Source organism: Oryctolagus cuniculus, chromosome 13 (genome assembly GCF_964237555.1).
Source record: "Oryctolagus cuniculus chromosome 13, mOryCun1.1, whole genome shotgun sequence".
NCBI lineage: Eukaryota > Metazoa > Chordata > Mammalia > Lagomorpha > Leporidae > Oryctolagus > Oryctolagus cuniculus.
In genome coordinates this window covers 102654-116038 of record NC_091444.1, presented here as the reverse complement: position 1 = coordinate 116038, position 13385 = coordinate 102654, and the positions used below count along the sequence as shown (strand labels likewise).

Here is a 13385-nt window from a genome sequence, read left to right as displayed (position 1 = left end):
CACCGAAGGGAAGGAAGGCTGATGAAATCGGAGCACCTGAAATCCAATTTACATCCAACCTGGATTTTGCAAAAGGCGGCTGCTTTAATTTGCAGCTGGTCTTGAAATAATTCTCTCCACATTTGGCAAGTTTTGTGGCTCCCCTGAAGGCATGCAGCTACTTAACGATGGAGGCAGAAAGAGGACAAATTTGTACGATTGGCTTGTAGAATTAACAAACATGCACACTTCTAGTTCCCAAGCACACACCAAACAAAGCAGAGAGTCTGCCTCGCAGAGTCCAAGGATGCTGAGAGAAAGGGAGGAAGGCAGACGGCATAAATTAAGCAAAATGCATTTCTCTTTAAGTGCAGTGGGGGAAAATAAAGCTGCAAAGAGGAGTGGGCATCACAGTCACAGGCAGAAAGACCACTTAGGAGAGGCCTCCCTGAGGGTGACTTCTGAGCAGACAGTGTGCAGATGTCTGGGGACAGCAGGAGGGACCATGCAAATGTGCTGAAGAAGACCATCCTGAAGTGATGGAGTAGGAAGGGAGCTCACCACTCCAGTCTAGGAGAAGATAATTTTAAAAAATGGAGAGAGAGGCCGGCGCCATGGCTCACTTGGTTAATCCTCGGCCTGCGGCACCGGCATCCCTTGTGGGCGCTGGGTTCTAGTCCCAGTTGGGGTGGTGGTTCTGCCCCGGTTGCTCCTCTTCCAGTCCAGCTCTCTGCTGTGGCCCGCGAGGGCAGTGGAGGATGGCCCAAGTGCTTGGGCCCTGCACCCCATGGGAGACCAGGAGAAGCACCTGGCTCCTGGCTTCGGATCAGCACAGCGCCGGCCATAGTGGCCATTTGGGGAGTGAACCAATGGAAGGAAGACCTTTCTCTCTCTCTCTCTCTCTCTCTCTATATATATATATATATATATGTGTGTGTGTGTGTGTGTGTGTGTGTGTATCTACCTGTCAAATAAATAAAAAAATAGAGAGCAGTCTCAAGGAAGAGTTAGGGAGAAAGTGGCAGAGAAAACTCCACGCAAATTAGAGGGACACAGTGGACCTATGTGGAGGGTATGGGCACACAACTCAGGACGCTCCACCAGCTCTGGAGAGAGGTAGGAGCAGAATGCAGCAGCCCAAGCCACTGGCAATAAAGCTGCAGGAAAAGCCAGGAAGGAAGCCCTGTGGGAGACAGGGCACCTGCAGAACTACAGGAGGGAAGAGGCTGGGGCATTTCTCTTTCCCCAGTCACCCGGCAACAGTGTCTTGTAACATGCTGATACAGAGTGGGTGCCGTTTTGGACATGTGTAACAGCTGCGCCAACTCATGTCCTTGTCTGTGCATAGCAGAGACGTGTGCGTTTGGAGGGGAGAACTGACTGGGTGCTGGTGACTGTGGGAGGCTTGTGTGCTGGGACTGGAAGAACACTGAAGCTGCATGGGAGGACTCAGGGTGTGGCTGGGACTTCAGGCTGTCACTGTGGGAGGCTCCACACGCTCAGGGCACCATGGTTTCCTGGTGAGGGACACTGCTGGGGAACCTGCTTACACCAAGGACTGCACAGATCCTTTGTGTGGTGGTCCTTATGGAAGTAAGGACGAATATTATACCCACTGTGTCTAGTGCCCAGGCACTAGTGTCCTTTGAGGACAGGAAATAAGCTGAGTCTACACCAACAGAAGAAATCTCCCCACTGGATAAAAAAAAAAAAAAAAAGATTTACCACATCCAACCTGGGTGTCTCCTTGGACACTCCCCCTACCCTGCAGCACTGAACAGAGCTCCCTGGCCACACCCAGCACACACCTCTAGGCATTCCCTGAAAGCAGACACTCCACTAATCCACACATAGTCCAAGGATACAAGCCACCACAGCAAAGAAGAAGAAGAGGAAGAGGAAGAAGAAGAAAGCAATAAGTATCTCTGTTAGGTAGGAAGTCAGATATGAGCTTATATGTGTGTGACAAAGGCCTAAAGAGTTGACATCTATGCATCTCAAAGTCATCCTGATAATGTTTCAGGGGCAGTCCAGTATCTGCATCCTGCCCTACCCTCTTCTACCTGATAACCTGGAGGGGGGGGACTCCACCCCTTCTGCCTGATAATCTTCCAGATGCAGCCCAGTATCTGCATTTCAAATCCCAATCCTCCAGGGGGTCTTGCTCACCCTTCCTCTAAACCCAGGGCGGAGCCAGCTAGGCTTCCTCCTGTCTGATACCTTCAGGGGAAAACTCAGATAGGAGCTTCTTAGTATTTACATCCATAAAACCCTTTGTTTCAGGAGGAGACGTGTGAAGACAGAGACCCATCTCCTTAAAAACCCCTGGCCTCAACTGGACTGTGCGCTCAGCCTTCTGCCTCCATGCTGAGCTGCCCGCCTGGTCTGGCCAGGTGTACTCTCTCCACTCAACCATGTAACCACGCTCTCCCCTAGTCCGAGCGAGTGGGAACTCTCTCTCAGGTTCTGTCTGGAGGTGCCCATCTGTTTTTATGGATGTCCCTTCCCTAATAAACCTTGCTATTTTACTTTCCACTACTCTCTGTCTCACACCTGAATTCTTTCTTGTGCAAAGACAAGAACCCTGCCATTCACCGGTATCATTTCACAAATGCCAAATGACAAATGCACAAATTCAAGAAACAAGAATGATGCCCTCAAAACAAGCAACATGATGCTGCAAAAGAATACGACACTTCAATACTAGATTGTGAAGATGAAGAGTTTGAATAAATGCAAGAAATGGAATTTTAAAAATTGGTCATAAGATTATATAGAAGTAATCAGAAGCAAATGCATGAACTAATGAAATCTGTACATAACTTGAAAGAAAATTTCTCCCATGAAATTGAGACCTTAAAGAGAAAGCAACACATGCAGTAGAACAAATAAAAAATGCAGTGGAGATCCTTAACAACAGAATCAGTGAAGCAGAAGAAAAAAATATCCAACTTGGAAGACAAAGCACAGGAAATTATACAAAAAACAAGCAGAGAAAATTAGAAAACTAAAAAACTGTCACTCCCCCACTCGAGGAGGAACGACACCGTCCTGGGTTAGCTGCCGTCCCCCCCTCCACCGCCTCCGCGGAGGGGCGGCACCCCCGCCGCTTTCCCTGCTTCCGCGGAGGAGCGGCACACCACCGGCCAGCTCTCTCAGGGGTTGCTCAGATGTTCCTCAGATGTTCCCAGTGCATGTTGTTTCTTTCCTCCTTTGTAGTCCTCTTCCACCAATCTGTGCTCTGCTGCCCACACGCCGAGCACGCTGCTCTCCTCCAATCAGGAGCAGGATCAGCTCCTGCAGCTTATCAGTCGAATAGGTGAGGCAGCTGTGTAGAAGTTGTTTACTCCTTCTCAGCGCCATATGGTGGAGATCAGATGCATAGAATTAGTCTTAGTTCCAGTAATTTAGTCTAGTCTCAGTTGCTCCCCACAAAAAACACTGTTGGGAATCTACAGGATACTATCAAACAACCCAACATATGGGTTCTAAGAGTTCCTGGAGACATGGTAAGAGAGAAAGAATTAGAAGGCTTTTTTAGTGAAATAATAACAGAAAACTTCCATAATTTGGAGAAAGAAAGGGACATCCAAGTACAGGAAGCACGTAGAACTACTACTAGATATGACCAGAAAAGATCTGCACCACAACACATTGTAATCAAACTCACCACAGTAAAACATAAAGAAAACATTCTAAAAAGTGCACAAGAGAAAGGCCAGATTACCTTCAGAAGATGTCCGATTAGACTCACAGAGGACTTCATATCACAAACCCTACAGGCTAGGAGAGAATGGTGAGATATATTCCAAGGTTAAGAGAAAAAAACTGTCAAGCCAGAATACTGTACTCTGCAAAGCTCTCATTTATGAATGAAGGTGAAGTAAAGATCTTCCACAACAAACAGAAATTTAAAGAATTTGTCACCACCTGTCCAGCTTTCCAAAAGATGCTTAAAGGATGTGCTGCACACAGAAACAAGGTCATCACTACAAAAGAAGGTAAAGGAAGAAGATTATCCAGTAAAAATACAAAGGAAATCCAAAGTAAAAAATAGGAATATTTATGGAAAAATGACAGGGCAAAGTAGTTACTTATCAATAGTCACTTTGAATGTAAATGATCTCAACTCTCCAGTTAAAAGACACCATTTCATGATAAAACTCTAAGCAAACTGGGGACAGAGGGAACATTCTTCAACACACTCAAGTCAATTTATGACAAACCCATGGCCAGTGTTCTATTGAATGGGGAAAAGTTGAAAGCATTCCCACTAAATCCAGAACCAGACAAGGATGCTCACTCTCACCATTGCTATTGAATATAGTCCTGGAAGCTTTGGCCAGAGTCATTAGGCAACAAAAATAAACCAAAGGGATAAACTTGGGAAAGAGGAAGTCAAACTACCCCTATTTAAAGTTGACATTATTCTATATACAGGGTAGCCAAAAGACTCCACCGATAGATATTGGAACTCATAGAAGAGTTTGGTGAAGTCACAGGATATAAAATCAATACACAAAAATCAACAGCCTTTGTAAATTTGGACAATGCTATGGCTGAGAAAGAACTCCCACTTCTAATAGCTACAAAAAATGCCTTGGAATAAATCTAACCAAGGATGTCAAAGATCTTTATGATTAGAATTACAAAAAATAAAGAAAGAAATAGAAGAAGATACAAAAAATGGAAAATTTTTCCATGTTCATGGATTGGAAGAATCAATATCATCAAAATGTTCATACTTCCAACAGCAATTTACAGACTCAATGCAATACCAATCAAAATGCCAAAGACATTCTTCTTAGATATAGAAAAATGATGCTGAAATTCATATGGAATCACAGGAGATCCTGAATAGCTAAGGCAATGTTATACCACAAAAACAAAGCCAGAGGCATCACAATACCAGATTTCAAGACACACTACAAGGCAGTTTTAATCAAAACAGGCTGGTTCTTGTATAACAACACATGGATAGACCAATGGAACGGAACAGAAACACCAGAAATCAATCCACGCTTCTATAACCACCTTACCTTTGACAAAGGAGCTAAACCAGTCCCTGGAGCAAGGACAGTCTCTTCAAAATGGTGCTGGGAAAACTGGGCTTCCATGTGCTGAAGTATGAAGCAAGACCCCACCTTACACCTTACACAAAAATCCACTCAACATGGATCAAAGACCTAAATCTATGACCTGATAACATCAAATTCTTGGAGAACACTGGGGAAACTCTGCAAGGCACTGGCATAGGCAAAGAGTTCTTGGAAAAGACCCCAGAAGCACAGGCAGTCAAAGCCAAAATTGAGAAATGGGATTACATCAAATTGAAAAGCTTCTGCACTGCAAAAGAAACATTTAGCAAAGTGAAGATGCAAACAACAGAACGGGAGAAATTATCTGCAAACTATGCAACTGATAAAGGATTAATAACCAGAATATAGAAAGAGATCAAGAAACTCAGCAACAAGAAAACAAACAACCCAGTGGAGAAATGGGCAAAAGACTTCAACAGGCATTTTTCAAAAGAGGAAATCCAAATGGCCAACAGACACATGAAGAGATGCTCAGGATCACTAGCCATCAGGGAAATGCCAATCAAAACCACAATGAGGTTTCAGCTCACCCCAGTTAGAATGGCTTTCACACAGCAATCAACTAACAACAAATGCTGTGAGGATGTGGGGAGAAAGGTTCCCTAATCCACTGTTGGTGGGAATGTAAACTGGGAAGCCAGTGTGGAAGACAGTATGGAGACACCTCAGAAACCTGAATACAGACCTGCCATACGCCCCTGCCATCCCACTCCTGGGAATTTACCCGAGGGAAATGAAATCAGCATATGAAGAGTTATCTGCACCCCCATGTTTACTGCAGCTCAATTCACAGTAGCCAGGACATGGAATCAGCCCAAATGCCCATCAACTGAAGACTGGATAAAGAAATTATGGGATATGTACACCATGGAATACTACACAGCAATAAAAAAAAAGAAATTCTCTTATTTCCACAATTGGATAAAACTGGAAACCATCACACTTAGTGAAATAAGCCAGTCCCAAAGGGACAAATACCATATGTCCTCCCTGACCTGTGTTAACAGAGCACCTAAAAGGTGATCTGTAGAAGTGAAACTGACACTTTGAGAAGCAATGACTTGAACAGCCCTTGTCTTGACTGTTTGGGAACAGAATTTATTTATTTATTTATTTATTTATTTATTTATTTATTTGAAAGTCAGAGTTACACAGAGTGAGGAGAGGCAGAGAGAGAGAGAGAGAGAGAGAGAGAGAGAGAGAGAGATCTTCCATCTGCTGGTTTACTCCCCAATTGGCTGCAACAGCCGGAGCTGCACCGATCCAAAGCCAGGAGCCAGGAGTTTCCTCTGGGTCTCCCACGTGGGTGCAAGGACCCAAGGACTTGGGCCATCTTCTACTGCTTTCCCAGGCCACAGCAGAGAGCAGGATCAGAAGTGGAGCATCTTAGACTTGAACCAGTGCCCATATGGGATGCAAACACTACAGGTGGCAGCTTTACCCACTATGCTACAGGGCTGGCCCCAATGCTATCTTTTTAAAATGTTTATTTATTTGAAAGAGTTAGGAGAGAGAGAAAAGTCTTCCATCTGCTGGTTCATTCCCCAGATGGCCACAATGGCCAGGGCTGGGCCACGTTGAAGCCCTAACCCGCGTGGGAGACCAGGAGGAAGCACCTGGCTCTTGGCTTCGGATCGGCGTAGCTCCAGCTGTAGGAGCCATTTGGGGGGTGAACTAATGGAAGGAAGACCTTTCTCTCTGTCTCTCTTTCACTAACTCTGTCAAATAAATAAAAAAAAGAAAAAAGAAAAAGAAAACAACAGCAATAGGACATAATCAGTGTTGGCATGGATGTGGAGGAGTTGGAGCTCATGGCCTTGGCTGGTGAGCGGCTACCATGCGGGCCGGCTGGCCGGCCTTTGTTTGGAATGTGAGAAATGGCATTGCGGGGCCAGCACTGTGGTGCAATGGGTTAGGCTGCAGCTTACAATGCCGGCCTCCCAAGTGCCGGCTTCTCCGCTTCCAATCCAGCTCCTGTTGATGCGCCTGGGAAAACAGCAGAAGACGGCTGTTGTGTTCCGGATCGCCCAGATAGAAAGAACCAGCAAGACTCACTGAAATGCAAAGAACAAAAGGACCAGCATGCTGGGGCCCTGGCCTCCTGTGCAACGCAGCGCTGGGAGACCAAGACCCCTTCCTCTTTATTCCCTGGGTTTTTACAGTTGCTGGGCAAACAAGTATTACCTCCGCATTCCTTCTTTCCTCATGTGGCTGTACATCGAGCCCCCACCCCCCACCCTGCATTGGTTGCCCTCACCTGGTCCTGCAGGATCACGGACTGCCCGGGGCCAGGTTTCATATTCTGGTACCAGGCACATCCTGGGCCTAGCCAGTTTCTTTGTCTTGTGAGAAGCCTGTCACGGCGTGGCTCTGGCTTCTCACAATGGCCACGTATGTGGGTCCCTGCTACCCACATGGGAGGCCCAGATGGAGCTCCAGGCTTCTGGCTTCAATCTGGCCCAGTACCAGCTGTTGAAGCCATTTGAGGAGCTAACCAGTGGATGGATGATTCTCTCCTTTTCAAATAAATAAAAAGCCATTTCCTGAACTCACTTCCGGGACCCCAAGTTAGAGTGTTTGAGGTGTGGCTCAAGAAGTTGTCATTTAGAAAACTGGAGTTAGCACATGACCTGGCAGCCACAGCTCTGTGTTCGCAACCACAAGAACTGGCAGCAGACACTGGCACACTCACGCTTACAGCATATTATTCAAGGCAGCCATCGAGCGTCCACTGACTGCGCAGCCACCAAAATGCAACACCAGGGGAACTCTGCGAACACTATGCTAAGTGAAATGCACAGATCATAAAAAGACAGAGCCTACATGGGGTTCCTAGAGCAGCAATTCCTAGAGACAGAGAGCGTTGCTCCTGGGACTGGGGCAGGGTTGAGACAGCTGCAGGAGAGGAGTGGCCTAAACTCCACTGGGTTGTGCACTCACGACTGAAGCAGAGATCTTTCAGTTCTAAGGTGCTTAATGTGTTCCACAGCAGGCTTTCCCACACTTGATCCAGGTGATCCTCAGAGGGGCAGGCTGGCCGTGCTGTGTTCCTGGTGGAGTGGGGGCCGCTCCCTCGGTCCATCCTGGCACCTGCGGTGGGGCGAGGTTTCCTTGTGTCTGTGCGAGTCGCCTTGCAGGACCGAGGAGTCTCCTCCCACCACTGCTCTCCCGGCTGTGAGGCTCACTGGGTGCCTGAGGCGCTTTTGTAAGCACCTCAGGACTCCCAGGAAGGCTTGGAACCCCCAGAGAGGCTCAGAGGTGACAGCCTGGGGAGCTCCGTCATTCAGAGCACTCCCCATCCCTGCGCACTGTACCCCCAAGCACAGTGGACGGCAGCCAGGGGAGGCCGCCATCACCATGCCATCACCATGCCGGCTGACGCTCGCATCTTCTGCTGGTCGGCCCAAGCCTGGCTCAGGACAGGGCCCGCAGCACCTGTCAGACGCCCATCCTGCCCTGCGGATGCCCCAGTCCCCATGGCCTCGGGAGTGTCCAGGTACTTAGCATGGCCCCAGGCCGCCATCCTACTCCTGCTCCAGCCAGACTTGGGGGGCTCCACACCCCAGCCTGCTTCCCCTGTGCCTGCCCCTCCCGGCTTGCACACAGAGCCCCTGTGTCTATGGCAGCCGCCGCCTTCGCTTCGTGCCCTGTGTGCACCTGCCCTCTGCGGGCCTTGGGGGCAAGGAACCAGCCCCCTGCTCCCGTGCCCACGCCTGGTGGCTCTCAGCACTGCTCACACATGGACGGGATGCTTCTGAGAGCGTGGGGAAGGCAGGCGGTGACCACTTCACTACCCAGAACAGGACGGGGAGACAGCACGCTGCCCAAGACCGCACAGGTGAGAAGTGTGTGTGTGGGGGGGAGGGGCTCTGAACTCCACAGGGGAGTCCATCCACGACCACGCGGTTGCTGAACACGCGGACCCCTCCCAGGTCTCCTGCACAACTCCTGCAGCAGCTGTGCGCCGGCCGCACTCCCTGCCTCCTCGGGGTTCTGCGGTCTAACATGCATCTTGATTTACTGCTCAGAGCGGCTCGGAGCGAGAGGCCAAGTGCACAAGTGACCCTGGGCAGGTCACTTGGGGGTGCCAGGGTGACCGCTGCGCGACCCCGGAGAAGCCCATCGGCTGCCCACCCCACTGCTGCCCACGCCGGGGGTCCAGCCCCGAGGAGCGCCGCGCGCCAGGGCAGCTGCGGGGCCGGCGCAGGCCGATGGCAGGTACGAGCAGCTGTACAGCAGGTCTCCGACGAGCACTGAGGCACAGGGAAAGTGAGACGGCTGTACGGAGCACGCAGCCCGCGGAGCCCGAACCAGTGATCTTCCCCCAGGCGCGGACTGCCTGGCCGCAGAGGCCCGCCCCCACCACGCCGAGCCCCGCCCATCACGCCGGGCCTCGCCCATACAGGGCCCCGTCCCCACCACGCCGGGCCCCGCCCATACAGGGCCCCGCCCCACCACGCCGGGCCCCGCCCACGTCTGGGCTCTGCCGCCGGGCCCCGGGGCGCAGTGCGCAGGCCCCGACGGTGAGAGGCGGGACGTGGCCTGTCACGTGGGAGCGGTTGCGGACGCGATTGGCTGCGGCCGAGGGCCCGTGGGCGGAGTCAGGCCGGTGGCTGAGTCGGGTTCTGCCGGTGGCGCCGCCGAGAGCTGGGCCCGCGGCGTCCGGCGCACCCCACGCGCCCCCGGCCTCGCCTGCACCCAGCTCGGGTGCCCTCGCCCCGGCCTCCGCTCGGGCCACAGGCCGGGCACGGCCGCTGCAGGAGCCGGTGGGCGCGCAGGGGCGAGGCGGCCGGGCGGACGCCATGTCCATGGAGGACCCCTTCTTTGTGGTGAAAGGGTGAGTGTGGTCGGCGCTGTGGCCAAGGCGCGGCGGGTGGGCGCCGCCGGGCTGCGGGAGGGAGCGGCGCGCGAGTGCGGCCGGCGGGGTGCTCGGCGGGGGCTCGACGCGGTCCCGGCCAGCCCCTCGCTCGCCTCCCGCGGGGTGACAGGTGTCGGTCGCGGCTGCTGCCTGGCTCGGACGCCACGCCGTGTGCAGGTGGACACTCCGGACGCACGGCGTATCACACCGAAGCAAGGTGGTTCTGAGCCGCAGCTTTTAAAAATCTGGGTTTATTTGAAAGGCGCAGCATCAGAGCGAGCGTCCATCGCCGGCTGGCCCCTCGGATGCCCCCAGAGCAGAGGCCGGGCCGGGCTGCAGCCAGGAGCCCAGCGGGTCTCTGCCGTGAGGGGCGGCCCTCCGCGTCCCGGCTGCGTGGGCAGGAAGCTCCGTGGGGACACCCGCGCCCCGGCTCCTAGTGAGCCGTTTTTAAAAGATTTATTTATGTATGTGAGAGGTAGAGTTACAGAGAGAGGGAGACACACACACACACACACACAGGGAGAGGGAGAGAGAGAGAGAGGGAGGGAGGGAGGGAGACAGACAGACACACACACACACACACACACGGGGGGGGGGGAGACAGACAGACAGACAGACAGACATTCACTCCCCAGATGGCCACAACAGCTGGGCTGTGCCAGGCCAAAGCCAGGAGCTTCTTCCGGGTCTCCCACGCGGGTGCAGGGTTCCAGGCACTTGGTTCATCTACGGCTCTCCCAGGCCACAGCAGGGAGCTGGGTCGGAAGTGGAACAGCCGGGATAGAAGTGGCGCCCCTGTGGGATGCCAGCGTTGCAGGTGGCTTTTACTGGAGTTTAGGAAAACCCTAGATTGCCATGCCGCGTTGACATTTCCTGGATGGGGGTCAGCACAGTCCGTCAGGGCCGTGGGCTTGTCTGACTTTTCCCAGGCGTAGCTCATGTCCTCTAGGTGCTGCCGGAAGAGGACTCAGCGCCTCACCAGCCACGTGGTGTCGGTGTTGGTGGCACCTATTAGGTGCTGATGTGGAAATCAGGGATGCCTAAATTATTGCCTCAGCTCAGGACCTTCTGGTCTAACCTGGGCAACAAATCACCCCCTAAACTAAGTACAGATAACAGGTGGAAGGCCAGAGAAAGGCAACTCCTTAGCAATTCTTAGGATGGAAAAGCTTCTAGGAGTAGAAGTGAGGTTCTTAAAATATTTATTTCCATTTTATTGGATAGACAGCAAGATCTTCCATCCACTGACTCACTCCCCAAATGCCCCCCTACCGCCAAGGCTGAGCTGGGTGCCTGGAACTCCGCCTGAGTCTCCCTGGGCGGCAGGGACCCAGGTGCTGCCTCCTGGTGTGTGCATCTGTGGGACGTGGAGGAGCTGGGCCCAGAGGCAGGCACTCCAGGGATTGCAGGTGTCCCGGGGCAGCTTACCCACTGTGGCAAACACCCACCCTAGCAGTAAGTAGATCTTGACTTAGGTGTTTGCTGGTTTTGATTTGTTTTAAGACGTATTTAGAGACAGAGGTCTTACATCCACTGGTTCACTCACCAGTGGCTGTAACAGCTGGAGCTGAAGCCAGAAGCTTCTTCGGGGTCTCCCACGTGGGTGCAGGGTCCCAAGCACTCGGGCCATCTTCTGTTGCTTTCCCAGGCCCTCAGCAGGGAGCAAGATCAGAAGTGGAGCCCATTTGGTGTGATAGCAGCTTAACCTGATACACCACAGCACCAAACCCTTTAATTAGGTTTTAAAGATGGGCAAAATGTAAATAATTTGGGCCCCTGGATTTTTTTTTGAGTCTCTTTAGTCCATCTTCCTGCTCCAGTCCCTTTGCTCTTCTGTGCTCCGGGGTCTGCTGAGTCTAATGCAGGCCACGTTTATCACTGTTCATTTTCCAGCAGCCACAGAAATGGGCGAAGGAATTTTAATGTCTTTAGTATGTTCAAAGATATGAGGTATTTTAGTTTTCTTTGTGCTAACTCTTTGAAATCTCATGTATATTTTATGCTTACAGCACATTACAATTTGGATGTTAAATTTTCATCAGAGATACTAGACTTGCAGTTAGTTTGTTAAAGTGTTAGTTGGGAAGTAAATCTGCATACCTTAATTGCTCCAAACGTACATAAAAGTTTCCTGGTAACTGAATTGCATCTCAGTTTTTAAATTTAGGTTACTTAGAATCTGACTCTCCAGTTGTGGCTTCTGCGCTGACTCCACTGCCCAACTCCCGCTCCAGCCCCGCTCCAGCCCCACTCCTGCCCCCTGCCCAGCTCCTGCCCCCTGCCCAGCTCTCAGCTCCACCCCCTGCCCAGCTCCTGCCCCCTGCCCAGCTCCCAGCTCCACCCCCTGCCCAGCTCCTGCCCCCTGCCCAGCTCCCAGCTCCACCCCCTGCCCAGCTCCTGCCCCCTGCCCAGCTCCCGCTCCAGCCCCTGCCCAGCTCCTGCCCCCTGCCCAGCTCCCAGCTCCACCCCCTGCCCAGCTCCTGCCCCCTGCCCAGCTCCCGCTCCAGCCCCTGCCCAGCTCCCGCCCCCTGCCCAGCTCCCAGCTCCACCCCCTGCCCAGCTCCTGCCCCCTGCCCAGCTCCCGCTCCAGCCCCTGCCCAGCTCCTGCCCCCTGCCCAGCTCCCAGCTCCACCCCCTGCCCAGCTCCTGCCCCCTGCCCAGCTCCCAGCTCCACCCCCTCCACAGCTCCACCCCCTGCACAGCTCCTGCCCCCTGCCCAGCTCCCAGCTCCACCCCCTGCCCAGCTTCTGCCCCTGCCCAGCTCCTGCTCCAGCCCCTGCACAGCTCCCCCACTCCTGCTCCAGCCCCTGCACGGCTCCCCCACTCCTGCTCCAGCCCCCTGCACGGCTCCCCCACTCCTGCTCCAGCCCCTGCACGGCTCCCCCACTCCTGCTCCAGCCCCTGCACGGCTCCCCCACTCCTGCTCCAGCCCCTGCACAGCTCCCCCACTCCAGCTCCCGGCCCTGCACAGCTCCCCCACTCCGGCTCCGGGCCCAGCAGCAGCAGCCTCAGTGCCTGTCGATGCCTGCAGCCCTGGCGGCCTTGCTGCTCATGCACCGCCCTCCTCAGCTCTCGGGGCTCGGCCCCGGCGTCTCCTCTGCCTCCGGGGATGCTTCCCCTGGCACCGTCATGGTTCCTCTTGCTCTGGCTGCCATCGTGAAGCCGTGCCCTGTGCTGATGGTGGGGGCGTCCTGGGGCGGCAGTAATTGCAGCTGATAGTGAGTGCTGCCGGGTGTCCTGCGCTAAGTCAGCACTTATGGAGTTCCGTGTCATAAGTGCTTCAGCCTCATCGTCAAGATGAGGAGCTGAGCAAGCAGAGAGGTCAGCCTGCTTGCCCAGGGTCATGGGGCTGCCAAGCGGTGGACCCAGGATTCACATCTGAACTTAATCCCACTCCTTCTGTTGCTTCTCCGTTGCGCAGGTACCATAGGGCCAAGTGGCTTTGGCCT

General features: G+C 53.1%; 1 protein-coding gene across 4 annotated transcripts in view; it reads left to right on the top strand.

Moving 5' to 3' along the window:
- The first annotated feature begins 9661 nt into the window (after window positions 1-9661).
- The window catches only part of STX6 (syntaxin 6), a 61177-nt gene continuing 57453 nt past the window's right edge, over window positions 9662-13385 (top strand). Inside the window, exon 1 of one of the 4 annotated variants that reach the window (XR_011381803.1) lies at window positions 9662-9915. Coding sequence is in view for 3 of the 4 variants with exons in the window: in XM_051841021.2 (XP_051696981.1) it covers window positions 9881-9915 (35 nt within the window). In the remaining variant the exon portion in view is untranslated. The remainder of the gene's footprint in view (window positions 9916-13385) is intronic. The other 3 variants (XM_051841021.2, XM_051841019.2, XM_051841020.2) reach the window with 3 other exon arrangements.